At 46.7% G+C, this 18,768-nt stretch overlaps 1 protein-coding gene across 2 annotated transcripts in view; it reads right to left on the bottom strand.

The window, feature by feature from the left end:
• Nucleotides 1–515: 515 nt before the first annotated feature.
• LOC138511137 (zinc finger protein 615-like) overlaps nucleotides 516–18,768 on the bottom strand; it is an 89,464-nt gene continuing 71,211 nt past the window's right edge. For both annotated transcript variants that reach the window (XM_069626625.1, XM_069626624.1), the window contains exon 2: nucleotides 516–5,302. In XM_069626625.1, coding sequence (XP_069482726.1) covers nucleotides 3,091–4,638 — 1,548 coding nt within the window. In that variant the 5' untranslated portion in view covers nucleotides 4,639–5,302 and the 3' untranslated portion in view covers nucleotides 516–3,090. The remainder of the gene's footprint in view (nucleotides 5,303–18,768) is intronic.

Consider the following 18,768-nt stretch of genomic DNA (forward strand, 5'->3'; position numbering starts at 1 on the left):
GGGCCTCATTACGACCCTGGCGGTACGGGGTTAACGGCGCCGTAAAAGGTGCCGGCGCCGTTCACTCCGTACCGCCGCATTACGAGTTCCCCTCGTGGGACACGGTAAGCACGCCTGGGAAAACCAGGTGTGCTTACCGGAACCCGCAAGGGGAAGAGGGAGCAAACAACAGGCCAACTCGTAATGGCCCATTGTTTGCTCCCTCTCCCATTCCGCCCTATGGGGGCTGAAATGGGAATGGGGAAGGACCGGGTCCGGGTTCTTGGAGGGAGGAATTACCGGGCCTTCCGAACTCGGAATGGCCCGGTAATTCCTCATTCTGTGGACCCGGACGTGATTTCGGCGGCAGCCATGCCGCCAATAGCGGCATCGCTACCGCCGAGGTCGTAATGAGGGCAAATGACATGTTGGCAAAAGCTCAATACTCTGATAATCACCACTTCATTCAGTTAATGAACTTGGTACGGCTTGAATTCAACAGCTTATCCAGAATCAAATTTCATTTAGTAAACATGTTTGGTCATTTAATAAAAATAAAATGTTTATTTGATATAGTTGAAAAGAAATCGACCTTTCAAAAAAACATTGTCATTACAATTCCTACATAACATAGAATAATTCGACAATAAGTTTAGCAAAATTCTGCACAACATTGTATACAGTAGTGCATGGCAGCATTGAAGGGAACTTCACAGAGCGAGTAATAGCAGCTCAAGGTGTTTGCTTGATGGTCATTCAGCAGAACATTGCGTACAGTAGTGCCTGGCAGCATTGAAGGGAACTTCACAGAGCGAGTAATAGCAGCTCAAGGTGTTTGCTTGATGGTCATTCAGCAGAACATTGTATACAGTAGTGCCTGGCAGCATTGAAGGGAACTTCACAGAGCCAGTAATAGCAGCTCAAGGTGTTTGCTTGATGGTCATTCAGCAGAACATTATATACAGTAGTGCCTGGCAGCATTGTAGGGAACTTCACAGAGCCAGTAATAGCAGCTCAAGTTGTTTGCTAGATGGTCATTCAGCAGAACATTGTATACAGTAGTGCCTGGCAGCATTGAAGGGACCGTCACAGAAGAGCATATCAATGTGTTTGCTTGATGGTCATTCAGCAGAACCAATCAGTCCAATTGCAAAGACTCAAGATATTTCATAGCTGCCAAGTGACTGCTATTCATTGTCCACTTAAGATCAGCAGCCACAAGGCTTCAGGTGTTAACATATAAGATAGTCCTTAAATAAATGATGCAAAAAGCGCTTTCTTTTAGGCAACAGAGCTTGGCAATGTACCAATAGATGATTCAATATCTGCAAGCTCTCTCCTTATTGGTCATCTTAGCTCTAATAGCCTGGACTTCTCCTGCCTTCCACAAATGCAATGAAAAAAGGATAAATAAGGTTCTGTATTTGGGCCGCAGAGAACCTGATTAGATACTTTTCTGGTTGATTAATGGGTTTTATCTTAAAGTGTCTAGTTTTCACATGCTTATATTTCATGCAGGTATCCCAAGTTTGGCACCAATCATATAGCCACAGTTTCACTTTGGCCCGATTGGGGTTTGTTACGAGTAGGAATAGTGAGATATCAGCCTCTGCCGTCAAGGTGATAGATTTAGCTTTCCATGAATGTGAGGACTTGTCAGCACCAGATGCTAGAAGCGTAGATATCGCCGAGAGCAAGGTGCAGTTGGCGTAACACATTTCCTATACAGGCTAAGCATTATCCACATAGATATTGCATTTAGCGACAACAGACCCAATTCATATCGCAAGATTGCAATGGGTTGAGTTCATGGAAGAGAAAGCACTCTTTTCCAAAACAGACTTTCAAGTCTGTTGCAGAATAACGCAAATTCATATACCTTGGTCTCAGCCCCATACGTTACGATGGGGACAACATTGTGTTTGGAAAAGATCATTACAGGTTCATATGAACGTGTCCTATACCTTTTGTGTATACTTCGGGCTTGGCACACTGCAGTTAAGATTATTTTTTGGAGTTCTAGCCGATAGGGAAGATCCCGAGGGCTATTGTTTGTGTTGATCCCCAAGTACCGATATTCAATGGCTACACTAAGAAAAGAGCCATGCAGGTGCCACATGAAAGAGCGCTTAGTCGCAGATGGTTCACGGGGCAACATGAGTAGGTTGGTCTTCTTCAAATTCATAGTGAGCAGATTTTTATCTGCATCTGGCTTCTAGAACAGATAACACATTTCACAGCCTTTTGGGGGTCTTTGACATAAGCACCAAATCGTCTGCATGTTAGACCAAGGCTAGAATATGCCCCTGACATGCTGCTTCTTCCATTTTTTCAAACAGCAGATCAAGCAGAAAATAATCAAATGCAGTTTTAAAATCGATAAAGGCCACATAAATAGGCCTTGCTTGATGAGCGAGAGGACCAGTAGATTCACTGAGGTTCCCAGTCCAGGCACAAATCCATCTGATAATGATTTTAATTTCACCCAATGATTGAACGCTCTTAATAGAAGGCGGGCAAACATCTTGCCCCGGGATCTAGAAGGGCAATAGGCCGATAATCTAGAGGATTTTCACGATTGCCCTTCTTGTGTCTGGGAATTATGATAGACTTCTTCCAGGTTGGAGGGATTTGTTTTGTCCACTAAACCTTCTTGAAATTCAGGGGGGAACGGCCACAATGTCATTATGTCTAAAATCCTTTCATTTTAGGAAGGAATATACCATTATATTTTGTAATTTGCATGAGTTACATTGCCTCACCGCTCAGTGAAGATTGCCATATCGTTTAAGGCAATACTTGACATATTGCCCATGCTCTGCACACCAAACCAATATCTTAAAAGGTGGTGCTTTAAAATGGGGCATGCATCCTCCCGTTTGCAATAGTACCCTGGCCTGGGATCGGCATATGGGGGGTATCCACTAGCAACCTTAACAACCCCAATTCAGACAGGCAATAGTGTAGACACTAGTGAGGAACCTGTAGCATTGTAGCATGTGCTGCAAAAGGGATAACACTGTCTTGGCCATTCTGACTTCCGAAGGTGTCTCCCCTCTGTGTCCTCTGGTGGTCTATAGGCTGTCTCTTCCGCAGAAACCCTTTCCCACATTAAGTGCAGACATATGGTTTTCCACCTGTATGTGTTCTCTGGTGGAGAGTGAGCTGTCCCTTCTGAGCAAACCCTTTCCCACATTCAGCACACACATGAGGTTTCTCACCTGTATGTGTTCTCTGGTGGATAGTAAGCTCTCCCTTTGTAGTAAACCCTTTCCAACATTCAGTGCACATGTAAGGTTTCTCACCTGTATGTGTTCTCTTGTGGATAGTAAGCTCTCCCTTTGTAGCAAACCCTTTCCCACATTCAATGCACTCATTAGGTTTCCCCCCTGTATGTGTTCTCTGGTGGCGAGTCAGCTGTCCCTTCTGAGCAAACCCTTTCCCACATTCAGTACACACATGAGGTTTCTCACCTGTATGTGTTCTCTGGTGAATAGTAAGCTCTCTCTTTGTAGTAAACCCTTTCCAACATTCAGTGCACATGTGAGGTTTCACACCTGTATGTGTTCTCTGGTGGCGATTAAGCTCTCCCTTTGCTGCAAACGCTTTCCCACATTCAGTACACACATGAGGTTTCTCGCCTGTATGTGTTTTATGATGGCGAGTAAGCACTACCTTACTAACAAACCCTTTCCCACATTCAATGCACTTATGGGGTTTCTCACCCGTATGTGTTCTCTGGTGGCCAATAAGATGTCCCATTGTAGCAAACCCTCTACCACATTCAATGCACTCATGAGGTTTCTCACCTGTATGTGTTCTTTGGTGGCGAGTAAGCTCTCCCTTTGTAGCAAACCCTTTCCCACATTCAGTGCACACATGAGGTTTCTCACTTGTAGGTGTTCTCTGGTGGCGAGTAAGCTCTCCCTTTGTAGCAAACCCTTTCCCACACTCAGTGCACTCATACGTTTTCTCACCTGTATGTGTTCTCTGGTGGCGAGTAAGCTCTCCCTTTGTAGTAAACCCTTTCCAACATTCAGTGCACATGTGAGGTTTCTCACCTGTATGTGTTCTCTGATGGCGAGTAAGAGTACCCTTCTGAGAAAACCATTTCCCACATTCAGTGCACACATGAGGTTTCTCACCTGTATGTGTTCTCTGGTGGATAGTAAGAGCTCTCATCTCAGAAAACCCTTTCCCACATTCAGTGCACACGTGCGGATTATCACCTGTATGTGTTCTCTGGTGGCGAGTAAGATTACCCTTCTGAGAAAACACTTTCCCACATTCAGTGCACACGTGAGGTTTCCCACCTGTATGTGTTCTCTGGTGGAAAGTGAGATTACCCTTCTGAGAAAACACTTTCCCACATTCAGTGCACACGTGAGGTTTCTCAACTGTATGTGTTCTCTGGTGGAAAGTAAGAGCTCTCATCTGAGAAAACGCTTTCCCACATTCAGTGCACATGTGCAGCTTCTCACCTGTATGTGTTCTCTGGTGGACAGTACGAGCTCTCATCTGAGAAAACGTTTTCCCACATTCAGTGCACACGAGCAGATTCTCACCTGTATGTGTTCTCCGGTACAGAGTAAAATTACCTTTCTTAGCAAACCCTCTCCCACATTCAGTGCACTCATGAGGTTTGTCACCGGAATGCATTTTTTGGCGGCAGTTAAGTGTGTCATGCAAATGGAAGCTATTCCCAAATTTAGTACACAGATAAGGTTTTACACCTATGTTCTCAAACGGGCAATATGTATGTAATTAGATTGCTCTTTTCTCACCAATATGTTTTGTCAGAATATTAATAAAAGGACACTTTCCATTGAACCCGTTTCCCAAACTCAGAGCATAGATGAGCTTTTTCATGTGTGGGTCATAGTGACAAGCAAGACCTTTCTTCTGGTAGAAGCTTTTAAAATATTCAGTGCATTGATACAATTTTCCCAGTCACATTTGCAAACCCCTTTAAATAGCCTTGCAGTTAGAACTGACATTAAATAGTACTCACATGTATTCTCTTAGGAATAATACGCAAAATAAAAAAGCCTGTCTTACTGCACATTAAACCCTGTTGCCATCGTTAGTCTGTAATGCTGGGTATTTATTGCAGCGGTGTTGCTGGATGCTACGAGTGTGTTGAATGGATGAAACCCATCCTATTCAATAGGCTTCTCACTCCCAGTTCCTGAAAAGTCTGAGAAGACAACTGGACCCGAGACTTCTATCCTGTGGTGTTAGGAAATTGTGCATCATATCAATGAAGCTTTGCACTTCATTAGTGCAGAGAATTTACTGTTGCGTATTTTGGGTCATCAGTCACCTATTGAAATAAAAGGAGAAGCACATGATTAGGTTGAACATGTTCACAGTCACAGACTTCACCAACAGACAGAGCGGTTCTAAGCAGCAGCGAGATGCATTACTTATTTACGGACATAGTAACGGGTAAGACTTTGAAGAGCCATCTATTGAGGAAAGGCACCCGCATAGGTAGCAGAGTAGCCGTGCTCTAATGACAAAATATAATAGGGATCATTATTAGTTGGGTGGTGTGGGTAAAATGTGGCGGTATTACTGTATAACGCCACATTATCGCACCACCCAACTACAAGTTAGGCAGGAATGTGGAAGATTCACCTCCAGCTATGAGCTGAAACACTTGTGTACGGGCGCGCCCTGAAATACTTGTGTATGGGCGCGATATAAATAAAATATCATATCATATATCAGAACTTTTTGCAAAATTTTGGTATAATTACTGCTGCAGTAATTGCACCGAAAAACCCCACTGAGTCCCATGGACTAAAAAAAAAAATATATATCAAAATGGGGACTTCACTGATGACCACCACTTCTAATCTGGCATATAAAGTTTGGTGTTATCGCAGCTGCCGAGATACCACCAAATTCCTAATGAGGCCCAAGGTGAGCAGTGACATGCAGCAGAAACAGTGTGAATTACTTGTAGAAGAGCAGGAGGAAAAACAAATCACACTGCTGGGTGAACACAACACTGGATATTTTAACATCACAATTCTCCATCTTCACAAGCTTCCAATCTTGGATGTCGGCTCACTTTTTGATTCGCAACACTATTAAAACTGAAGTTTTTTTCTTTTTCTGTTAACACAATACCCTCACCTCTCCCTCCCTTATCTCATTTCCTCCTTCTCAACTCTTTCCTCTACTGCTCGTAATCTTCGACTTTACTTTGACTCCGATTTCTCGTTTTAACATCACATTCCTTAGACAAGCTCACCGTTTTCACATATACAATATTCGAAAGACCCACTCATTCTTGACTTTTGAAGTCACCAAACTCCTAATTTCTTTGCAAACTTGTTCTCCTTTTTTCTACTGGTCCTCATCCTTTTTTGGTCTCCCTCTTACTAGTCTAGCTCTTCTTAAATCTGTCTTTAATGCTTCTATTGGCCTACTCTGTCTTCTAACCCCCGTGGCTCCGTCTCTTCTTATTTTATTTATTTAAAGTTCTTATACCATCATGCCACGTGCCAATGGTCCTGAGAGCACGCACACATGAGACCACAAGACAGACAACCGGAACAAATAGCATTCGGAGCAGTACAAAAGGGAATACCGGGGCAAAACTCTGAGTCAACAAGCACCAGCTCTAAAGCTTCAGACGGACGATGCCTAATCGGGAGGTAGGTTAATGAGGAGCATCTTTAGCTCTTTTTTTTAAACTTAACTGTTCTCTTGACAGTTCTCAAATTTGGAGGCAACATGTTCCACAAATCAGGACCTTGCACACTGAAACTACGCCCACCTGCCTTCACCAAACTAAATCTGGGTTTAACCAGTCTCATGCAGTATTGAGGCCTGAGAGGGTGATATGAAACCTGAAGTTGAAGACGTGTTGTGAGATAATGGGGTGCCGTAATCATCACACATTTCTGTGTGAGCGTCAACACTTTAAGCCTGATTTTAGGTTTTACAGGCAGCCAATGTAGGCCTCCGTCTGGCCACAGTAACATGGGATCGCCTAGCAAGACCGGAGACTATCCGCACTGCCCCATTCTGTGAGACCAGCCAAGCAGCTATAATGGAATGTGTGCAGCCACTGAGCAGACTATTACAATAGTCCAAACGTGTGTTAATGAGGACTGGGGCTGAGGTAGCTAAATTCTCAGAAGAGAGAAAAGGCCGAATGTTGCACAGAAGCTTTTTAAATCAACCCGCAAGAGGAACAAGAGCCACATGATATGACATGGACAGTTTGGCGTCCAGAAACACCCCTAGGGTTTTAACCCTCTCCGCCACCGGATCAGCGTGCCCAAAAAATGTTTATACTCTACTGGCAGAGACCTCAGCCTCATGGTGGGAGCTACAATCAAAAGCTCTGTTTTGCTTGCATTTAGAGCCAGGGAGTTAGCTGCCATCCAAAGGTGGATGGCTTTATAGATGATATTCAACGTAGCTGCATCCTCAGAATATGAACCTGACAATTTGACAATCACCTGAGTGTCATCAGCGTAATGAGCCACCTGGACACCCAGGCTAATCAGCAAGAGCAGAAACGGGATCAAATAGACATTAAACAATGTTGGAGAAATGCAGGATCCCTGAGGCACTCCACAGGTGACTGGTGAAGGACCAGAACAGACTTCACCTATGTTCACCCTAGAGTTCCTGGGGCCCCAAAAAGGAAGAACTCCAAAAGGCCGCTTTAGTAGAGCACCCGGCCAGAGACTGTAGTCTGCCCTTGAGTAAATCGTGATCAACAACGTCAAATGCGGAGGATAGGTCCATCAGCATGAGGACAGATAATTGTCCTTGGTCCATGTTCAATAATAGATTGGTTTGCAGATGGAGCATTGCGGTTTCTGTCCCATGCCCATTCCGGAAACCGTATTGGAAAGACAATAATATCCGTTACCCTCCAAGAGGTTCTGGAATTGTAAGTGTGCCACCATGTCCAAAATGTTCAGCAAGAATGGCACGTTAGTGATTGGACAATAATTATCCAAGACAAACGGATACAACAACTCCTTTTCCAATAGGGGGTTAACCCACAACTCCTTCAAAAAAAGGGGAACACAACCCTCTGCAAAAGAGCAATTGACAAACTGGGTTACCCATGGACCAAGGATGTCCTTCTCTTTCGTCTCTCGGCTGGCTCTCTTTCCGGTCTTGCATCAAATTGTATTACTTGTGCCTTTTCTTTAAATCTCTCTTTGCCTTGGTCCCTGATTACCTTTCTTCCCTGGTTTCATTCTATACTCCCTCTCGCTCGCTTCGTTCCTGTTCACAATATCTTCTTGCTGTCCCTAGTCCTGCTTGTGCCCAGTCGCGTTTTCACTCTTTCTCCCTGCTGGCTCCCTTGCACTGGAATGTTCTAACTCTCTCTTCGCTCTATCTCTGTCTATTCTGTTTTCCTTGACTCTCCGAGATCTTATTTACTTCACTCCGGTTAAACTGACATTATGTTTTTCTAATCTTCATGTATTGTATGGTTTATAATCACATGTACCGCGCTTTGGTTTAAAGCGCTATATAAAACCTAAATACAAAAATACAAATCGAAGAAGCCATTCCCTGCCAATGCACGGTTATAGGGCAGTAAATGGCTTAGCACCATAGTTTCACCTTCAGGGGTGATGTCCAAACAGACCAAAACACATGAACAATGAACACATGATGCCAGACACACTGAATTACGGCAAGTGCCCATTCAAAGCCAATGCCCTCCCCCACACCAATTGATGTACTGTGTATCATCCACAAGCACAGATGAGCACACAAAGGTAACCAGCATGACAGGATTATTAACATGTACCTAGATAAATGGTCATGTTCGACACTGTCCTTTCAATTTGTTGTAGGTGACTCAGACTCTCTGCAGTTACCCCAGGTGATGAGAAATGTGAGGAACCCTGGTACACCGCAGGAGACAGCTATAACGAGGCACACAGGATGATTACCAGAACATGCATGGAGTGCATTTCGACTGCTTAAGGGAAGAGTCAGGTACCTCCACCGGATAGGTGGTGCACTCATGTATAGCCTTGTTATAGTTGAGAAAATCGTTATAAAAAACGCAATGCTGCACGATATTCCTCCTCTTTCCCCCAATCCCTCTCCATCCCCCCGGCTCAGACGATGAAGAAGTTCCATGTGATAACAGGGCACCTCAGAATATACATAGGGAAGTGGGAGAAGGACCCATTGTCCTCCAGGACCTAATGGACAGCTAGTTCTCATTCCGCAGATATGCACCTCTCAGTACTGCAACTGTGCACTGAATGCACACATTACTTCAATGAAACACTGGATACATAGGGCCTCATTACAGGTTTGGTGGTATCTCAGAGGTAAATTCACTGAGATACCGCCAAAAGGATTTACCATTCCCACCACTTGGTCCAGTGGTGTTAATCCCTCATTTAGTCCCTATTTAGTTCCCATTTATTAGAGTTCCATGGGGATTTCGGTGACATTACCACTGGACAGTAATTCCACCAACTGGGCCTTTTTCCGGTTGTAAAGTGAAGGCTTTACCTCCTGCATTCTGCTGGAGGCTTTACCTCCGCCTTGCCTCCAAACCTGTAGTTCGGTGGTATGGTAATGCAGCGGTAACGCCACTGCATTAGCACCATTTTTGGCCACACCACCAAACTCATAATGAAGCCCATTGACGGTACTCCATGATTTATTCTATATGTACACGCCCTCATCCCCAACACCACCCCCTCCCCACACCCTGGTGGACGGCAGCCAGTCATATGTACACCATCTCCTCCCCACACCTTAGTGGACTGCAGCCAGTCATATGTACACCATCTCCTCCTCCCACCCTGGTGGACTGCAGCCAGTAATATGTACACCATCTCCTCCTCCCACCTTAGTGGACTGCAGCCAGTCATATGTACACCATCTCCTCCCCACACCTTAGTGGACTGCAGCCAGTCATATGTACACCATCTCCTCCTCCCACCCTGGTGGACTGCAGCCAGTAATATGTACACCATCTCCTCCCCCCACCCTGGTGGACTGCAGCCAGTCAAATGTCATGTACACCATCTCCTCCCCACACCCTAGTGGACTGCAGCCAGTCATATGTACACCATCCCCTCCCCCCACCCTCATGGACTGCAGCCTGTCAAATGTACATGTACACCATCCCCCTCCCCACACCCTAGTGGACTGCAGCCTGTCATATGTACACCATCTCCTCCCCACACCTTAGTGGACTGCAGCCAGTCATATGTACACCATCTCCTCCCCACACCTTAGTGGACTGCAGCCTGTCATATGTACACCATCCACTCCCCACACCTTAGTGTACTGCAGCCAGTCATATGTACACCATCCCCCTCCCCACACCCTAGTGTACTGCAGCCAGTCATATGTACACCATCCCCTCCACACACCCTCGTGGACTGCAGCCAGTCATATGTACACCATCCCCCTCCCCACACCCTAGTGGACTGCAGCCTGTCATATGTACACCATCTCCTCCCCCCACCCTGGTGGACTGCAGTCAGTCATATGTACACCATCCCCCTCCCCACACCCTAGTGGACTGCAGCCAGTCATATGTACACCATCCCCTCCCCCCACCCTCATGGACTGCAGCCTGTCAAATGTACATGTACACCAGCCCCCTCCCCACACCCTAGTGGACTGCAGCCAGTCATATGTACACCATCTCCTCCCCACACCTTAGTGGACTACAGCCAGTCATAGGTACACCATCTCCTCCCCCCACCCTGGTGGACTGCAGCCAGTCATATGTACACCATCTCCTCCCCCCACCCTGGTGGACTGCAGCCAGTCAAATGTACATGTACACCATCTCCTCCCCACACCTTAGTGGACTCTTGCCATCTTTTTTTGGGTTGGGGTGCTTGGACACCTGATGCCCTGCTGCCAGAGACTGGATGGAGTGCTCACCCCAGATCTCCCTGTTGGGGTGGCTAACAGAACTGGGCAGTTCACCACCCTCGATGTGCTGCAGAGTTATGGCTCTCATTCGTGGCCGACATATGCTCGGCCAACTAACGCACCCTTTGGCTCATGAAGGTTGTGCTTGCTGTGCCATCTGCATCACGCTGACACAGAAGGTTCAGTGCAGTGCCCACCCTCTTGGAGGCACCCTGCACCGCATCCCACATCACCTGCGAGTTGACCAGTGGTTTCGGGGCAATACTCTCCATTCTCTCCTGGTGCTGCTCAATCTGCGAAAGCCTCTCCCAGATGGCATGGACCGTGTGCTGGGGTAATGGCCTTGGAGATTCCTGGTGGTCCTGGTGCTGCTCAATCTGAGAGAGCCTCTCCCAGATGGCATGGAGCGTGTGCTGTTAAAAATGCATTTTTCATTTTTGTTTTTGCCTTTATTTTTACAACACCATGGGAAAGGTACTGCTTTTGAGTCTGTCCTAAGAGGTTATAATCTTGTGATCACAAGTTAACACAGGGTTACATAAGGTAACAAGGATACACAAGGTATGCAAGGTAACGGGTAACAAGGCTAGGCAAGCCAAGACAGGTAATTGAGTAACTATGGGAAGTGCATGTACTAAAGTGAACTGCAGTGGTTTGAAATGTTGCTGCAGAAAGTGTTTAAATACCTCAAAACAGCATGTGCCTACACCACCAGAAGGAACTACAGGTTGGGAGTTAATGATTAAGAAGGGACTGGCGGTAGTCCTGTTTTTGTGGAAATGGCATAAGCATACCTCCAAAGCTAGTGATCCTACCCTTTCTTTTCCTTTTCATGGTACTTTTTATTTTGACAAAATAGCGTATCTTAGAGAAGCCTTGTCAGCCAAAGGAGATAAAGAGGTACGACCACTGCAATGAGAGACATATAAAATTTGGGAAGATGATGCCAGACAGAAATCAATGAGAGAAGCACGGCTGAAGAGTAAGAAGCCAGAATCAGAAAAAGATAAAGCGAGAGCCTATGAGCTCCAGAAAGAAAAGGAAGGATGGGAACAGAATGGTAGAGAGTGTGACACAAGCAGTAGGAGCATACATATCTAAACCATGTACTGATGCTACAGCACCTATGATACACACGGATGAAGAGACTGATCCCTTATTAGAATACCTTCTCTCCACTAAGAGAACTCCTCTGCCTCCTTACTCTCGCCCAGAAGGGAGTGGTGAGTCCTCCACCAAATACTCCTGTATACCAGACTAGAAGCATAACTGCATCCCAAAGGGATGAAGCAAAAGCGCTTTGTAAATGCTTGGATAGCTAAAGGGGAAGAAGGGATTAAAATAGCTAGGGATAATGCGCCTCAAGTAGAACCGCCTGTGGCAAATGAAACTGTAAAACACTTATGCAAAGATGCTAATAGTAAACAAGAAGGGAGAAGAGAAGAATATGATCTTCCAGACCACTACAAAGAAATGGAGAGGGATCGCCAAAAAGGGGCCATTTCTACAGATGACTGCTCAGATATCATAGTGACACTACTAGGGTGGCTTGATAGAATCCCCTTACCCAGTCCAGTACCACAGCAGAACCCCATGATAGTAACAATCCCACACATCATGGGCATGTGCCTTGTAATCGTATGTAAGTATTATCCTTTACCAAGGACTTTCCAGATATTAGACAGAATCCAGAGCAATTGTATAGCCAAACAAACTGTGTGCTAAAGACAGGACCTCTAAGACTGAGTGATATTGACCAGCTATTTTCATGTATATTACCTCCAGACATTTGGAGACAGTGTACAAAACAGGATAGTTAAGAACCTCCCATTAAATGGACTGCATTGGACGATGAGACAATGGGCCTCATTACGACCCAGGCGGTAAGGGGTTTACGGCAGCGTAAACAGCGCCGACCCTTACCGCCTGATTACGAGGTCCCTTAGCGCCATGGAGGTTTTAACACCTGCTTTTAGCAGGTGTTAAAATCCATGGCGCTAAGGGACCATGGAGTTAATTACGCCACCGTAATTTACGGTGGCGTAATTAACGCCTTCCCCACTCCCATTATGCCCTATGGGGCAAAAATGGGAATGGGGAAGGGTAAATGGGGATTGGGGACTTACCGCCCCACCAAGGTCGGAATGGGGCGGTAAGTCCGCCAACCACCATGGCGTAAACGTAGTTTACGCCATGGTGGTAAAGTCACGGCCCAGGCGGTAACTTACCGCCTGGGTCGTAATGAGGCCCAATGACCAAATACGGAAATGGGCAGGGTTGTTTAGACAAAACTAGTCTTGCCTTGTCAGAGCACATAATAAGAAGAATAGAAGAGATAGTGCCCAGAAAGCAGATGAACTGGGATAAGCTAACTACTTGTAAGCAGGATGAAGGAGAATCAGTTGAGAAATATTTCACCAGGAAAGAGCAGGCTTCTAGCTCTTTCAGCAGAATGGACCTAAGTACTACAGAAAGGCAAAAGGCTTTCTGTTCACATTTTGGAGAAGGATTGCTTCCTTACCTTAAGCATGACATTCAAACATATGAGTACACATGGCCAAACCAAAATGCTGCTCAGATACTAACGATGGGCTGGTATTATGCGGATAGACACAGTAAGGAAAAGACTGAGAAAGAAAGAGAGCTGAATAGCTTAAAAACTAGAGCATTGATGCAACAAGCATTTCCTGAGAGAGGACTAGGACAGGTGCAGAGGGGATGAGGTATGTTTATAGGAAGGAGACAAGGAGTAAGTGTGCCACCTTCCAATGGAAGGAATGGTTCAGATAAAGGGTGCCATTATTGTAAAGGTCAGGATCATTGGATCAGTGACTGCCCATTAAGGCCTAGAGGAAGAGGAGGGTCAGTAGGGTGTGGTTTTGCTAGAGGAAAGATGAGAAAAAGTAATGGTGAAGAGGTTACTATCCAAGAGAAGCAGAATTATTTTGATCCCAGAGAAGGCCAACAGTATTCAGCAAGAGATTACTATGAAGATGACACACATTCAGATGATTATGTAGAATAGGGATGCCCAAGAGAGGGTAAAGGGAGAGTGCAGATTCCAGTAGACCCCGAAGGACCATGGCCCTCATTACAACTCAGGCGGTAAGGGGTTTACGGCGCCGTAAACAGCGCCGACCCTTACCGCCTGAGTACGAGGTCCCTTAGCGCCATGGAGGTTTTAACACCTGCTTTTAGCAGGTGTTAAAATCCATGGCGCTAAGGGACCATGGAGTTAATTACGCCACCGTAATTTACGGTGGCGTAATTAACGCCTTCCCCACTCCCATTATGCCCTATGGGGCAAAATGGGAATGGGGAAGGGAAAATGGAAAAATGGGGATTTACCGCCCCGCCAAGGTTGGAATGGGGCGGTAAATCCGCCAACCACCATGGCGTAAACGTAGTTTACGCCATGGTGGTAAAGTCACGGCCCAGGCGGTAACTTACCGCCTGGGTCGTAATGAGGGCCCATATGTTGATTATCACTTAAAGATGCAAAACCAGGAAAGATGAAGTTCTTACTTGATATCGGGGCTACCCATACATCTATATTCCATAAATTGGTACCTACTGTGCCCTCTCTGGAAAGTAAACGCATCAATAGGTTTTTCTAATACGCCTGTTCATAGCCCCATTTCAGGGCCTATCCAATTTTCTATAGGACCTATTCCATGTCTTGCTCCTGTTGTGCATACTGACAACTGTGCTTTGAATCTATTGGGAATGGATCTGCTTAGGAAATAGCATGCTCCTATTCTTGCCTTAGGCCTCGCCTTTGGCTCGGGTACCTGGCTCACAGCCAGACCCTGTGTCACCTGTGACCTACTGACAGCAGCAGCAGTCAGGGGAGACCATCCGAGATCAACCCCAACTCTACTAGATCATTTCCTAACAGAATGTTAGCAGGGACATTGTCCTGAACCAGGACAGGAAGCTTTGCTGTCTTGTCTCCAATTACGAGTGTGACTAAGGCTACAGGTGATAATTTGGGAGGCCCACCAGCTAACCTGGTGGTTCTCAAAGGAGCACCTACATAGTCCTCTGGCTTGAGCAGGGTCCTGTCCACCACTGTCATGCTCGCCCCGGTGTCTCTCAAGCCAGTAGAAGGCTGGCCATTCAGGAGGACACTTCTCAAAACCCTACGGGTGTTCAGTGGGATAGTCGCCAGTACTTCCGCGTACTGGTCCCAGGCCCCAAGGGACACTAAGGAAATCTCTACAGGAGCACCAAATGTGATCCCTGTAGAGGAGAAGAGGACAGTGGCCTCCACCTCAGACATGGGGTAAGGGTAGGTCAGGCTGACAGCCTGTACTCCAAGTGCCTTACCTTTACACTTGGAGTCACCCCTCTTGTGATCCAGAGCCCCACAATCCCAACATGTGCCGGGAGTGAGGGGTACGGTACTGGAACCACTGGGAGCCTGCTTTGCAGCAGGTGGACCACTACTCTTATTCCCACCCACAGATGACTTATCCCCACTAGTTTTTGGGGTTTTAGGGGAGGAATGTTTAGGTTTACCAGACTGTGACTGCTTTTGGGACTCCTCAGCTTTCTGAGAGGCCCCCTTTTCTTTGTCCTTGTCCTTCCCACTGGAGTCCTTAGGGGACACCCGGTGGGAGACCCACTTGTCAGCCAATGTAGCCAGCTTAAAGGGATCCAAAATGTTCTGGTCAGCAACATACTGACGCAGCTCCAGTGAACAGGCTTCAGAAAAATGCTCAAAAAACAACAGGTGGGACAATTCAACAAACGTTTTCACTTTGTAACCATCAATTAACCATCAATCCACCCCATCATGTTCATGTGCGCAGCACTCACCCAGTCAACCCAAGACACATTGGCCCTCATTAGGACCCTGGCGTTAAGGGGTTAACGGTGCCGTAAAAGGCTGCGGCACCGTTAACCCCTTAACGCCTTACTACGAGGTCCCTTTGCGGCTCCCGACCTGAACGGCTGGTCTGGACCAGCCGTTAAAGTAGGTACCCGCAAAGGGACCTTGATGGCAATTACGGTACTGCAATTTGCGGTACCGTAATTGCCGCCTTCCCCATTCCCATTGAGCCCTTTGTGGCAAAAATGGGAATGGGGAAGGGCCATGGAGAAAGGGGGAATTACCGCCCCGCCAACCTTGGAATGGGGTGGTAATTCCCCCTTTCTCCATGGCGGACTCCGGCATGGACCATGGTGCTAATAGCACCATGGTTTAGCGCCGGAGTCCTAATGAGGGCCATTCTCTCTTTTCTTAAATTCCCTTAACCTTTTAAGGTATTGGGTAGGTGTCTTGCCAAACTTGTAGCAGATTTCATACACTCATACTGACCCCTTTCTTCCACACTCAGAATACAGTCATATCCAGTCTGAGGCACTCTGCTTAACAAACACTTAGCCCAATCTCTTTTGTCAACATCATGAATTGCACAAGCCATTTCAAATGCTTCAATCCATTGGAGGATATCAGAACCCTCCGAAAACACACCAACCAAATCTTTCATAAACTTGGTGGCTGGGGACCTGCCACTCTCAACTGATTTCGCTGAAGTCTCCACTCTAGCTTTTTCTAGCTGGATTCTCTCATATTCAGTGTCCTTGTCTTTGAGTTCAAGATCCCTATTCTTGAGTTCCACTTGCTGTGCCAGCTCCTCTTTCTTAAGCTCAGCTTCTATCTCCAACTTGCGGTATTCAAAGGCCTTAATAACTCAAGTTCTATGGAATTGCTGAGGTTCGGAACAGAGGCAGCAGGAATGGTGGCATTCCCAGAAACAAATTCAGCAGAAACCCCAGGGGTAGAGTCCTCATTGGTTGCATTCCCCCCCTCATCAAGATTTTCACCATCAGTCTGGTAGTCCACCAGGACAGCTATCAGCTCAGCCCTAGACTTATCCACAAAGTCTAACTCCCTGGCTTCACAAGCACTCCGGAGAGCCTCTAAGCTCATCCTAGTCAATTTACCATTTGCAATAGACTCCATTGTTTATAATGCAGTTATTTTGTACTCAACTAAACCCTAATTTAATAAAGTGCAGATATTTTGTAAGTGGCACGGTTATACACTGATTCTTAAAACCATATGCATCCCACCGCTGCCACCAGTGTAAAGGACCGAGGGGGTGTCTGTACATCTGCTCTCTATATGGTAGAGGAGAGGCACAGAGGACCCCAGCCAAGATTCTCTATAAGGTAGCAATGGACGAGCAATCAAGGCCTAGCTTCTCAGGGGGTGATGCAGGCTGGTTCTTAAGTATAGTGTAGTCCCCAAGCCCCCACAAAGTAATGTCCACACACTGTATTACTGAAAACACAGTCTTTATATAATTAATATTCAAAGGTATGTACACTATCACAATAACTCACTTTGTACTCAGAAGTCAACAATGGCAAATATATACAATTCTAAAGTGGTACCACCAATATTATCAGATTTCATTAAAGTGCACCAACTATACTGTCAGAATGTCACACAGATCAATAACAAGGAAACCAGCAAAAGAGATAGGAAGGAAAGCAAGATGGTTGAAACAATTTGCAGAATACCGAGTCAGTTACCTAAACACAGTTCTGTGTGGAGATCCCCCCACCAGGGCAACCTGTAAAATAAAGATATAGCACAAGCCCAGTCCATATATTGCTCAATAGTCGTATTTCCTCCTATAATGTTTTTACCCCCCCAATGTACCTGGTGGAGCAGAGTTCTTCGAAGAAGCGATGGATCCTTCTTGAGTGACCCCCTTTCACGCTGGAGTCAAAGATCGTCGAGAGGCGTTGAAGAAAGTGAACTTGGCGTCGATGGCGTCGAAGAGAAGTTCGAGAGTGCTGAGACCACGGCGTCGATTCAGGCGGTGCTCTTCGGTGACGTCCTGCGAGGATGAGGTGTGCGGGGCACCTCAGTGTTTGTAGTTCTGAACCGCAAAGAGTTTCAGAAGAACTGTGGCCCAGCAAGGGTGTCGAGTTGTCGAAGTCTTTGTGGCCTACAGGTGGCGGGAAACCCACCGGCGGATTCTCCTCGGCCTTGACTCTCTCCGGCAGGATAAAGCGGTCGTCGGTGCGGACAAGGGAGTCCTTCGATTCAAATGTTCTTAGGCAAAGGAGCGGGCGGCTCCAGTCGTCGGCAACACGGCGTCAATCGGTCCCCTCTTCTGGGGCAACACAACTTCGACGGGCCTCCAGCGGTTACACAAACCTGCGAACCCTGGTCGACGGCAATGGACATCGACAGCGGCGAAGTCCGGGTGCTTCACTTCGTTCTCCTCAGCGGTCCCCGTCTCCGGTTGGCAGCCTTTAGAGGGTCTGACTTCCAGGGAGCTTCGGCGAAGGTTGCCAGTGCTCAATGGTCCCTCGGAGCACGGGAAGAGGGCGCCTTACCAGGTCCTCTCTCGGATCAGTCTTCGACAGCTTTCAGATCAGGTCGAAGCAAATGCAACAGCAAGTCTTCTTCTTCCAGCTGGGCGTCGAGGATCAGCAGTTCCAGTTACTCTTCAAGTGTAGACACAGCTTCTGAACAATTTCCAGTGGTGAGAGGTCCCCAGATATACTATCCTGTCTCTCATCCACACTGCTGGGTCACACTCAGCAGCCAATCATACAGAAGGGCATTCATGCAGTCAGTCAGCCAGTCAGGCACACGGTGCATTCAGGCCATCCTCCTCCCCCTCAGACACTCACAACAAGGAATGTGGATTGGGACAAGTACCCAGCCATACAACACTACACACTGCATTCAGGCCAGTTTCGGGCAGGGCTGTCTCAGTCTTTGTCTCTCATACCAGAAACTAGACAGCCACAACAAGAAGTGCATATTGGTCACACACTCCATTCACCCAGGTCCCACCCAGAGGGTGTACCCACAACATACAGTCACTGGGAAGGCTCCAGCCAGTCTGG

This window comes from Ambystoma mexicanum, chromosome 6p (genome assembly GCF_040938575.1).
Source record: "Ambystoma mexicanum isolate Mex_15411 chromosome 6p, UKY_AmexF1_1, whole genome shotgun sequence".
Classification (NCBI taxonomy): domain Eukaryota; kingdom Metazoa; phylum Chordata; class Amphibia; order Caudata; family Ambystomatidae; genus Ambystoma; species Ambystoma mexicanum.